Source organism: Sciurus vulgaris (assembly GCF_902686455.1).
Source record: "Sciurus vulgaris genome assembly, chromosome: 17".
NCBI lineage: Eukaryota > Metazoa > Chordata > Mammalia > Rodentia > Sciuridae > Sciurus > Sciurus vulgaris.
In genome coordinates, this window is record NC_136478.1 from 50683114 (window position 1) to 50695462 (window position 12349).

Genomic DNA, 12349 nt, shown 5'->3' on the forward strand with positions numbered 1-12349 from the left:
CTCAACAGGAAGAGGAGCTGCTTGGAGTGCCAGGCCTGCCCAAGAAAGGCAGAGTGAGGCTTCTCTTGGGTCCCATCTGGGTGCCAGATTTATCACCCAAAGCTCAATACCAATGTCCCCAATACCAATCCAATAATAAGGACATAATTTTGAGAAAATGAAAACAAGGTGTTATTGCTTTGCCAACAAAGGAGAAGCACAGGAGACTCTTGTCCCACAGGCTGTGATTCTGCCCATCAGAGGGAACAGGGGCTTTTAAAGAGGTGATTCAGAGGCCACATTCCTAGTGTTCTCTGTGGGAGTCGTAATTCACGTGTTAATTTGGGAGACAGTCATTTCTGTGATGTTTGTGCCATCCCCAAAGTCTGAATTACCTTGTTCCTGCAGTGGGTGTGTGCTCAAGGACAGATAATTCTGCCTGGAATGGGAAAGAAAGGCAATCCTGTTTCCCCTGAGATTAGGGAGGAAGGAGAGACCGGGGAGGGGAGGGAGAGATGAGAAAGAAACAGGTCCTTTTAAAAATAAGTCACAGTGGTAGAACAGCAAGGGCCATAGTCAAAGCATAAAGTGGACCACTGTTACAGAGAGTGTACGGATCTTAAGAGGGAGAAAGAATTCAAAAGACAAAAGTAATCTGTGCTGTAATTTGCCAAATTATATTCATTAGAGGCATGGAGAAAAGAAGTTCTTGGAGCTTTGGAGACTTCCTCTGTTGGGTTGCTTGATCTAGTAGCCTGTTTATTTTTGCGTTTCATCGATTTGTAATCGATAATAAGAATTTGTGCACCTGAATATGTTTATACTTCAATAGAAGTTTACTTAATAAAAATTTGTGAGCTGGGATTGTAGCTCAGTAATAGAGTACTTGCCTCCCATGTGAAGCACTGGGTTTGATCCGCAGCACCACACAAAAATTAATAAATAAAATCAAGGTGTTGTGTCTATTTTTTTTTTTTTTTTTTTAATTTGTAGCTGGTAGGAAGGATAGCAGCGTACCAGGGGTGCTAGAACAGAGGTTTTGGCAACGGGCAGATCTGGGTCCCCATTCTGTTCTGCCACTTCAGGCCCTGTGACTGTGGCAAGTGGCCTCATGGCTTAGCCTGTTTCTATATAAAAGAAAACATTAACATAACGCTAGGATTAAGGCTGGGAATGTGTACCTTAGTGGTACAATGCTTGTTTAGCACGCCTAAGGCCTTGGGTTCAATCCCCAGCTTTAGGTGAAAAGCGATTGCAAGGCATGATGCTTATATGGCTTAAGCACAGAAGTGGCATGGGTCTGCTGGTCTCCCACATGACACAACTCCAGGGCACCTGCTGCCTTGTTTTCTCCAGCCCAGATTCTATTCAATTCGTTCCTTATTGTACCATGGACTCTGGGGTCCTCACTCCTCGAGTGGAGCCCGATTACCGAGTATTACCTTCCAGTATAGAATCCTGGGGGGGAGGGCAGCCCACGCGGAGACCCCCTGAAAAACCACTTCCGTGGCACCCCACCCAAGGTCTCTCCAACCCCTCTACTAAAGGGAGTGAAGAGCCCATGGGCTCCAGACTCTTCCCTCAGAGCCCAGAATTTACTGTTGAAAGAGCAGTGAATTGGCGCCACCTACTGGACAGAAAGCCGTAGAGCGGCTCCAGCACGAGGTGCCTCCACCGTGCGCAACTGCGCACGCGCACGTCTCCGAGCCCGCCCGCGCTCCTGCGGAGTGGGGTCTCACGGCGCATGTGCGCATCTTGGGGGCGGAGCCCTGGGCGAAGACTTCCCCGTTCTGCGTCCTGTCGGGCCCATCCAGGCGGCTCTCTGAAAGAGCTTGCACTACGTTTCCCTGGATCCTCTTGGGTAGGAGGCTTCCGGCTGCGTCAGCGGAAGCGGTGACTGGATCTGGCCGAGCCCCGCAGAGGCCGGCTTGGTCACTATGGAGGAGATAGGCATCTTGGTGGAGAAGGCTCAGGTGCGGTGGGGACTTGGGCCTTGTATTGCGAGCTGGGCTTGGGTGAGAGGTTGAAGCCAGACCTCAGTGGGCAGCTGAGTGGACTTTGAGATCCCAGCGCGGCTCCGGGTGATTTCAGAGGCTTCGGTGGAGAACTTTGTGCGGCCCCGAGGCCTGACTGTGTGGTCGAGTGACGTTGGGAGGGAATGCAAGCCAAGGGAGGGACAGTCTTTGACGTTGGTGGATTTCGGGGCCTGGCTGGGAGTGCTTGGTGACATCGTCGGCCCGTTGGGGTTGGGGTTAGGTCAGATGGTGTGTGATGTGTGGAATGGGCCTGTGGCTCCTGGTCGTCAAGGATTAAGCGGCTAGGGGGACTAATGTGTTCGGGGCTTGCCTGGAGTGGAGGGTGTTGTGGTTTTATCAGTGTATCTGTGACTTGTCTGAGTGACGTATGGGAATCTCTTTGGGGAAGCGACTGGGAAATGAATGCTGGGACTCTTTGAATGTATGGGAACTTTAGCAGCCTGTCCAGGAGAGCCATATAACATTAGGAATCTGTGGAAGGGTGGTGGGGATGCTGGGATATGGTAAGAAGTTGATGTGATATTTTAGATCCTGGGGCATGTTAGGAATTGCATACCATAGCTGATCTGTTTGGGGTGCAAATTGACATAAAGGGCTCTTTTTTTAGGAGACATGGTGACATCAGAAGCCTATTTATGGGGCTGAGAATTTTTCCAGGTTCTAGTTAGAGACACTGATGTCAGTCTGGCGTCACTTAATTGCGAATTGGTGGTGGTGGTGGTGGTGGCTCTAGATGCTTTCGTGAGGTGATTCCCTTCTTCCAACCTGGGTTTTCCCACTTGGACTAGGATGAGATCCCAGCATTGTCTGTGTCCCGGCCCCAGACTGGCTTGTCCTTCCTGGGACCTGAGCCTGAGGACCTGGAGGACCTGTATAGCCGCTACAAGGTACAGTCAACCTAACCTGAACCTTACACAGTGCTCAGCATCTCATGTTCCCCCTACTTTCCACCCTGGCTCAGCAAAGCCTGTAGCCATCCCTTTCCTCTGTGCTCACAGAAGCTGCAGCAAGAGCTGGAGTTCCTGGAGGTGCAGGAGGAGTACATCAAGGATGAGCAAAAGAACCTAAAGAAGGAGTTCCTCCATGCTCAGGAGGAGGTGAAGCGAATCCAGAGCATTCCACTGGTCATTGGGCAGTTTCTAGAGGCTGTGGATCAGAACACAGCCATTGTGGGTTCTACCACAGGTGAGTGGATGGGGGCACATCATTCATTGAGTTGCCCACATAACACCTAATTCCTGCCATGTGCTAGAAACTGGGGTCTGTCATGCTAAATAACAGCAAATGAGGCAGGATGGTATAATTGTGCTCTTCAGGGTATTTTGATCCAAAAATAGAAATATATCTCTTGAGTATCTGTCTCTGTCAATGCTTAAATATGTATGTGTAAAACATAAAAATTTCACCAAAGGGTATTTAGACGTACCATGTGTGATGTACTCTGATGTTTTTTATTTTGTTCTCATCTGTTTTGATTTAAACAAAAACTTGGTCACCCCCTAACCCCCATTGACTCCCTGACTACCATTTGAAACGCTCATCTGTGCTAAGAACTCTGTATGTAGTAGCTGCTGTTACTAACATGGACCCAGGCCCTGCCCTTAGAATCGTCATTGTTTCTAATGACCTGTTTGTCTTTTCCTGCTTCTGGCCTCTACTCTTCTAGAGCAAGCCATGCTTTTGCAAAGGTTCTGGGAAAAGATTTGGACTTACTTACAGGCTATAAGAAAGTGAAGGAAGGAGTGAAACCTGTATCTTTGACTCTGAGACTTAGGAGGGCAGTGGGTCTCTTTCTGAGGTGGCAAGAGGGCAGAAGTGTAGGTTTAGAGGGAGACAGTCAAGGACATTACAGGGAGGTATCCAGCAGGCTGCTGGGCAGTCAGGTCTGATGGTCAGGAGAGAAATTGCTATGCATTACTAACATGAATGTAGGAGGTAGATTAGAGAGAAGAGATAAAGGCTGGGTAACCAGGGAGGAATCATGCAGAGACCTAGACAGGAGAAGATGGGGCTGGATCAGGCAGGGGGAGGAGGAGGGGACTGCTTGAAGAGAGAGTTGGGAAGCTGAGTAGAAGTTGTGGTGACTGATGGTCAATGGAGAGAAGGGGGAGAAGATTCAGGATGAGGCTTGGGACTTTGACTGGGATAGTACGTCTCCTTCAGATAGATCCAGGAGGAGCAGTTCAGTTTGGGGGAAAGACAGTGAGATCATGTTAGGACAGTGAGTGAGAAGTACCTGGGGGAATATCCAGGGGGAGGCATGCTGAGCACCCCCAGTCCTGGAGCTCAAGAGAGAGTCCTGGCTGTAGACAGACAGGAAAGTCATTAGTGTGAATGCAGGGGGTGGACTGGAGGAGACAAGACAGACTGAAGGTCGAGGGGGCCTCTGGGGCTGCTGAGGGATTAGTGGCCTGGAGGGTGTAACTGTGAAGGAAGGGAAAGAGGGGCAGACAGTTTAAGGACTCAGGTACTTTTTTTTTGGGGGGGTGGAACCGGGGCCACTTGATTACTGAGTCACATCCCCAGCCCTTTTTTGTATTTTATTTTGAGACAGGGTCTCACTAAGTTGCTGAGACTGGCTTTGAACTTGCAATCCTCCTGCCTTAGCAGCTGGGATTACAGGTGTGCCCCACTGTGCCCAGCAGGACTCAGGTACTTCTAATTTTCTCCTCTCTTCTTGTCCCTTTCTCAAAGGCTCCAACTACTATGTGCGCATCCTGAGCACCATTGATCGGGAGCTGCTCAAGCCCAATGCCTCGGTTGCCCTCCACAAGCACAGCAACGCCCTGGTGGATGTGCTGCCTCCTGAGGCTGACAGTAGCATCATGATGCTCACCTCAGGTGAGGGGGGAGCCTGGGGCTCAGGAGGCCTGATGGGACCTCGTAGGCCAGGCTGGGAGCCCCACCTCTGCTCTCCCATCAGATCAGAAGCCAGACGTGATGTATGCGGACATTGGTGGCATGGACATCCAAAAACAGGAGGTGCGGGAGGCTGTGGAGCTCCCGCTTACACACTTTGAGCTCTATAAGCAGGTGAGGCTTGGAGGCAGCAGGGCAGGGATAGGCATCACTGGGTCTGGGATTGGTGACTGACTCCTTACCTTATCCTTTCTTTGCCCACCTCTGGGTTTTAGATCGGCATTGATCCTCCCCGAGGCGTCCTCATGTATGGCCCACCTGGCTGTGGGAAGACCATGTTGGCAAAGGCTGTGGCGCATCACACGACGGGTAAGCCTCTCTACCCCTCCCCTATGCGTTGAGGTTTGGGCCTTCCCTCGCTCCCTGCTTGCTCATGCTCCCCAGGAAATCACACAGCATGGTGCTCCTAAACATGGCCTCTGGGGTTTTAGCCCAGTGTGCCCCTTACTCTGTAGTATGACCAGGCAACTACCTCCTTGTGCCTCGACTTCCTTTAATAACAAGCTAATTTTATAGGGTGATTGTGAGGAGTTAATGAAATGCCCAGTATCACAAAAAGCAAACAAACAATAAATAAGAAGTCTAAAGGGAAAGCCCTGAACAAACCTGCTTCAGTCTCATTGCCAGATGTCAGTTATACCAGAAGATGGCCTCTGCTCTCTGCTCTCTGACTCTTTCAGTGTATTAAAATGTGATTCATAGCTTGGTCAGGTGTTGATGTCTTGGTGTATGGACAGATATTACATGTATCTTGGAAACCAGGTGTTCTAAGTTTTTCGTTTTATTGAATGTTCTGATTTTTAATGCATTGGGCCAGAATTTGATCTGTATACATAGAACTCATGCCTGGGGTTGTTGGGTTGCTGCAGGACATGAGCAGATGGCTGGTCCTCAAGGCTAGAACTGGGACCCAGCCCTGGGCTTGCGAGAGTCCAAGTGAAAGGATGCCTTTAGGAATTCTCAGTTTCATTTAAAGCAGAGTGGGCCCCACAGGATGCTCATCTTTAACTTTGTCATCCTGCTGTCAGCTGCATTTATCCGGGTCGTGGGCTCAGAGTTCGTACAGAAGTACCTGGGCGAGGGCCCCCGCATGGTCCGGGATGTTTTCCGCCTGGCCAAGGAGAACGCACCTGCCATTATCTTCATAGATGAGATTGATGCCATTGCCACCAAGAGATTTGATGCCCAGACAGGAGGTGAGTGATGCCCAGATAGGTCTGGGGTCTTGGGCAGCTTGTCATAACCAGTGCTCTGGACTGACTTTGTTGTACACTCTTAGCTGACAGGGAGGTTCAGAGAATCCTGCTGGAGCTGCTGAATCAAATGGATGGATTTGACCAGAATGTCAATGTCAAGGTTTGGGGCTCAGAATGGGCAAGTGGAGATATGGTGTAGGAATCAGGGAAAGGTAGGGGCTGGCTCATGAGGGGCAGGTATCATGACAGGAAGGAGAGTGTAGGGAGGGACAAAGGTCTGAGCCAGCCTCTCCCGGTGCCAGGTGATCATGGCCACCAACAGAGCAGACACCCTGGATCCAGCCCTACTACGGCCAGGACGCCTGGACCGAAAAATTGAATTTCCACTCCCTGATCGCCGCCAGAAGAGGTTGATTTTCTCCACTATCACCAGCAAGATGAACCTCTCTGAAGAGGTTGACTTGGAAGATTGTATCCTGCTCTGGAAGTGAGGGGTGGACCACCGTAGGGTATGGGGTGCCGCAGTCTTCATTTCCACCTCTGCCACTACCATAAGCAGATTGCAGGAGGCACCAAGGTTTAGGGAAGAGGGTGGTGACAAAGACAGCCCTAGGATGACTTCTTCCTCCAGTCATTCACCCCGTCACACAGGGAATGGTGTCCTTAACTCATCCACTGCAGATGTGGCCCGACCAGATAAGATTTCAGGAGCTGATATCAATTCCATCTGTCAGGAGGTGAGTGATGGTTTCTCTCTGATTGGGGCAGGGGATGTGGGGGAGACTTCTTTCCTGAGATGACTCTGCTGCAGTCCTTCTGTCCCCTTATTACCTTCTTGGGATCTTGGGCCCTGTGTCTGTCTCTCTCTTCTCTCTTCTCTCTTCTCTCTTCTCCTTCTCTCTCTCTCTCTCTCTCAATTTCTCTTTCTCTTTCTCTCTCTCCCTCCCCCCTCCCCCACTGCCTCCCATCACTGGGGGGTGGCTGTGGAGAGTACTCAGAGTATTTAATTCTTATCCCTCCACAGAGTGGAATGTTGGCTGTCCGTGAGAACCGCTACATTGTCCTGGCCAAGGACTTTGAGAAAGCGTACAAGACCGTCATCAAGAAGGATGAGCAGGAGCATGAATTTTACAAGTGACCCCCACCCCCACCCATACACACCCCACACCACTCAGGGGCAGGGGCTTCTCTCACCTCTCCAGGTACCTCTGTCCCAAAACCTAGTTTTCTTTTCTCTTTACCAAGGTTTGGTTTATTCAATAAATGGATAAGATTGAATCCATTTAATTTCATCTTAGAAGTTCGACTCCTCTGGAGAACCTGGATCGTGAATAGGGTCCACTGAGTCCCTCCTGATCTGACAGTGGGTAAGGTACATGTCCTGGATTGCAGCTTGAGAGAGAAGCAAAGAATTCAGAACAGTTGACTTTAGAAATTTGGAGAAAGTTTTGGAAAATGAACCTCAGACAGAAGCCCTTGGCTGCAGAATAAAGCCCCCACTCCCATTTTCTACAGGTAGACCATTTAGGTTTTCCATGATTCCTGCCTTCCTCACACTCAGAGGGAGTATCAGGGACAGAGAGATAGCCCCTCAGAGTCCCCCAGAGCAGACATCTGTGTGGGGTGAGGGAGCAGGCCGAGTGTGGGTTCTGTGTTTGTGTCAGAGCACAGATGCATTCGCTGCCAAGTGAACAGTTTTCCACAAATGTCACTGATGATCCAGGGCACATGAGTGTGTGTGTCTTGTCCATCTGCTTCGGGGTAAGTCACTGAGGAGTTCTTTGCGCTGTCTGGAACAAAGAATCTCCTCTGAACATGTTGCTTATGTATAAAGAATTGTAACTTCTGGCTAAAAGTACTTTTCCCCAAACAAATAAGGATTTTCTCTGAAAATCCTTTGAGCAAAATCCTTTTCCAAGGTTTCTTAATGCCTGTGGCTTTCTCTTTAGTGTGGACTGGTGTTTACTGGGGTTTGATTTCTGGTTAAAGCTTGGCCCAGCTTTACCTGTGGCAACTTTTCCTTGATATCCTTTAGGTCAGGCTTGCTGCATTATGTACTGTGACCATTTATCAGTTTAATGTGGACTTACAGCACTCTGTGTGAACTAGCCTCTGCTCACCTCATCTCAGGGTCCTTCATCCAAACCCTGTCAAGGCCTCCTGGTCTTGCAGGGCCCTGAAGGTGCAGATTCCTGTCTAAGCCTTTGCATATGATCTTCCTTGAACTGCTTAGACTTTGTATCCCTGCGTACTGGACTAACGTCCCCTCTCTCGATATCACTTAGCACATCTCCCTCTGGACAGCTTCCCTGCCACCTGAAGTGAGGAAGGAGTCCTTTCCCTGGACTCCCTGGCACCAGTCCATACTCTGCTCAGCAAGGCTTATATTCCCATTAGACTTTCTTATTCCCTTTTGCACTGAATCTCCTCTAGAATAGTCAGGGGGTATGAATTGATCACAGTTCAAGTACTATCACCTGTACATGGTAGACATTCAGTGGATGTTTCTTTTTTTTTAATTTATTTTTATTGTAAACAAATGGGATACATGTTGTTTCTGTTTGTACATGGAATAACAGCATACCATTTGCATATTCATATATTTACATAGAGTAATGATGTTTGATTCATTCCATTATTTTTTCCTTCCCCCCCACCCCTCCCACCTCTCTTTTCCCTCTATACAGTCCCTCCTTCCTCCATTCTTGTCCCACTCCCACCCCCCATTAAGTGTCATCATCTGCTTATCAGTGAGATCATTCCTCTTTTGGATTTTTGAGATTGGCTTATCTCACTTAACATGATATTCTCCAATTTCATCCATTTGCCTGCAAATGCCATAATTTTATTATTCTTTATAGCTGAGTAATATTCTATGGTATATATATACCACAGTTTCTTTATCCATTCATCAATTGAAGGGCATCTAGGTTGGTTCCATAGACTGGCTATTGTGAATGGAGCCGCTATGAACATTGATGTGGCTGTATCTCTGTAGTGTGCTGATTTTAAGTCCTTTGGGTATAGGCCGAGGAGTGGGATAGCTGGGTCAAATGGTAGGTCCATTCCAAGTTTTCTAAGGAATCTCCACACTGCTTTCCAGAGTGGCTGCACTAATTTGCAGTCCCACCAGCAATGTGTGAGTGTACCTTTTTCCCCACATCCTCTCCAACACCTATTGTTGCTTGTGTTCTTGATAATCGCCATTCTAATTGGGGTGAGATGGAATCTTAGTGTAGTTTTGATTTGCATTTCTCTTATTACTAAAGATGTTGAACATTTTTTCATATATCTGTTGATTGCTTGTACATCTTCTTCTGTGAAGTGTCTGTTCATTTCCTTAGCCCATTTGTTGACTGGGTTATTTGTATTCTTGGTGTAGAGTTTTTTGAGTTCTTTATATATTCTGGAAATTAGTGCTCTATCTGAAGTATGAGAGGCAAAGATATTTTCCCACTCTGTAGGCTCTCTCTTTGCATTGCTGATAGTTTCCTTCGCTGAGAGAAAGCGATTTAGTTTGAATCTATCCCAGTTATTGATTCTTACTTTTATTTCTTGCGCTATGGGAGTCCTGTTAAGGAAGTCTGATCCTAAGCCAACAAGGTGAAGATTTGGACCTACTTTTTCTTCTATAAAATGCAGGGTCTCTGGTCTGATTTCAAGGTCCTTGATCCATTGTGAGTTGAGTTTTGTGCAGGGTGAGAGATAGGGGTTTAGTTTCATTCTGTTGCATATGGATTTCCAGTTTTCCCAGCACCATTTGTTGAAGAGGCTATCTTTTCTCCATTGCATATTTTTGGCACCTTTGTCTAATATTAGAAAATTGTATTTATTTGGGTTTGTGTCCATGTCCTCTATTCTGTACCATTGATCTACCTGTCTATTTTGGTGCCAATACCATGCTGTTTTTGTTACTATTGCTTTGTAGTATAGTTGAAGTTCTGGTATTGCGATACCCCCTGTTTCATTCTTCCTGCTAAGGATTGCTTTAGCTATTCTGGTTTTCTTATTCTTCCAGATAAATTTCATGATTGCTTGCTCTATTTCTATGAGGTACATCATTGGGATTTTAATTGGAATTGCATTGAATCTGTATGGCACTTTTGGTAGTATGGCCATTTTGACAATATTAATTCTGCCTATCCAAGAACATGGGAGATCTTTCCATCTTCTAAGGTCTTCCTTAATTTCTTCCTTCAGTGTTTTGTAGTTTTCATTGTAGAGATCTTTTACCTCTTTGGTTAGATTGATACCCAATTTTTTTTTTTTTTTTTTTTTTTTTTTTTTTTTTTTTTTTTGAGGCTATTGCAAATGGAGTTGTTTTCCTCATTTCCCTTTCAGCTGTTTCATCACTTGCGTTTAAAAATGCTGTAGATTTATGTGTGTTGATTTTATAGCCTGCTATTTTGCTGAATTCATTGATGAGGAAGTTTTGATGAGGAAGATTGATGAGGAAGTTTTCTGGAGATTTTTGGATCCTCTAAATATAGAATCATGTCATCAGCAAATAGTGACAGCTTTAGTTCCTCTTTTCCTATTTGTGTCCCTTTAATTTCTTTAGTCTGCCTAATTGCTGTGGCTAGAGTTTCGAGGACAATGTTGAATAGAAGTAGTGAAAGAGGACATCCCTGTCTTGTTCCCATTTTTAAAGGAAATGGTTTCAGTTTTTCTCCATTAAGAATGATGTTGGCCATGGGCTTAGCATAAATAGCCTTTACAATGTTCAGATATGTTCCTACTATCCCTCAAAGTTATATTTTAATGGCATAGAGGATCTGCTTTTTCTTGAGGAAGTTGCCATTTGATTGGGGTCTCTGAAAAATAAGGAATCTGAAAGATGATTAGGATAGAATGTCCTTTGGTATACAAATTTTGGTCATTTTTAAAAATTGCCTGACCACTCATCCATCTTAAAGCTCCTGGAGAATTTTTGAGAAGATGTGGAGATCCCAAAGGTGGAAACTCTGTCCTTTCTTCTTTTTTCCATTCACATGATATCCATTCACAGGGCCTTATACCATTGCATTTAGGCAAAATAACCCAAATTACTGGCCAACAGGGACTTTGGTTAATACAGTTCTAGGGATCTGTAGTTGAGAAGTGCTCTGCATTTTGAAATTAATTTCTCCTTTTGGAAAGTAATTAAGGATCGACCAAGACCTGTGAGAGCAAAAGCTGCCTCAATATTGTTATGATTAGTTGAACATTTGTTACATTGATTCCTTCCAGCCAGAGTCCCCAGGAACACAGCTGTAGCTGAATTAGCTCACTACTCATTACAATGTGGGAGAACATGCATGATGGGAAACTATGGGTGTCTCAGGAAGAGGGTGTTGAAAAGATTTACCAAGGAATGTGTGCCTGATATGGAGGATGATTCAAGGAAGCAGAACTTTGATCAGGATTGGGTGGTGTCAGGAAGCAAGGGTAAGTTTACGACTGGGCATTGTAGTAAATCTAAACTATAATGAAGGAGGCTGAAGCTGTCATTGATGAAGAAGTAGCAGTCCCTCATGTTAGCTAGGAGAGGGGAATACTTGGTATTTTGGGGATTGTGCAGTGAACTCATTTTTGTCTATGCTTAGAATTATGAACTGACCTTGTTTTCCTCTGGCTTCTCTGTGGTCTCAGAGGCAATCTGCAAGATTGTCTGTGTCCAACGAGAATAATGTGGCTTCGCTCTGAGTGCCAGGCCAGCTCTTAGCACCACTGGGGCCTACCTGTCAATCTAGTTCTTGGGTACCTGGGGCTATTTTTATTCTAAGTCACATGCTATATGTTCAAGTGTGGCTGGTTTGCTGAACAGCCTGAGTGCTCTCTTACACTTCAAAAGTGGAGTCTTTGAAGCAAGGGTTTCCCTGCCATTGGGAAACATACACCTCTTTTCTCTCTTCCAGTCTGCAAAGACAAGGGGAAGAAATCTTTAGATACCTTGTTTTTAATTGTAAAAAATAACATGCAGAGGTACCCAGAATATAAACTTTTTTTAAAAAATATTTTTTAGCTATAGATGGACACAGTACATTTATTTTATTTAATTTTATGGGGTGCTGAGGATCAAACCCAGTGTCTCACACATGCTAGGCAAGTGCTCTACCACTGAACCACAACCTCAGCCCCCAGAATATAAACTTATTGAAGCAATTTATTGTAAATTTAATGCTTGAGTGATCACCCAAAGACCAGGTGATTTCCACTGAAATCCTCTGAGTTGAATAG

General features: G+C 46.1%; 1 protein-coding gene across 1 annotated transcript; it reads left to right on the forward strand.

Annotated features, from left to right (window-relative positions):
* The first annotated feature begins 1797 nt into the window (after positions 1-1797).
* On the forward strand, positions 1798-7412 carry PSMC4 (proteasome 26S subunit, ATPase 4). Its single transcript, XM_079117309.1, has 11 exons — positions 1798-1952; positions 2804-2902; positions 3014-3200; positions 4710-4856; positions 4939-5048; positions 5150-5243; positions 5963-6130; positions 6214-6290; positions 6433-6601; positions 6812-6867; positions 7155-7412. The coding sequence occupies exons 1-11, from the start codon at positions 1917-1919 to the stop codon at positions 7266-7268; spliced, it is 1257 nt and encodes a 418-aa protein (XP_078973435.1). The 5' UTR covers positions 1798-1916; the 3' UTR covers positions 7269-7412.
* The last annotated feature ends 4937 nt before the right edge of the window (positions 7413-12349 follow it).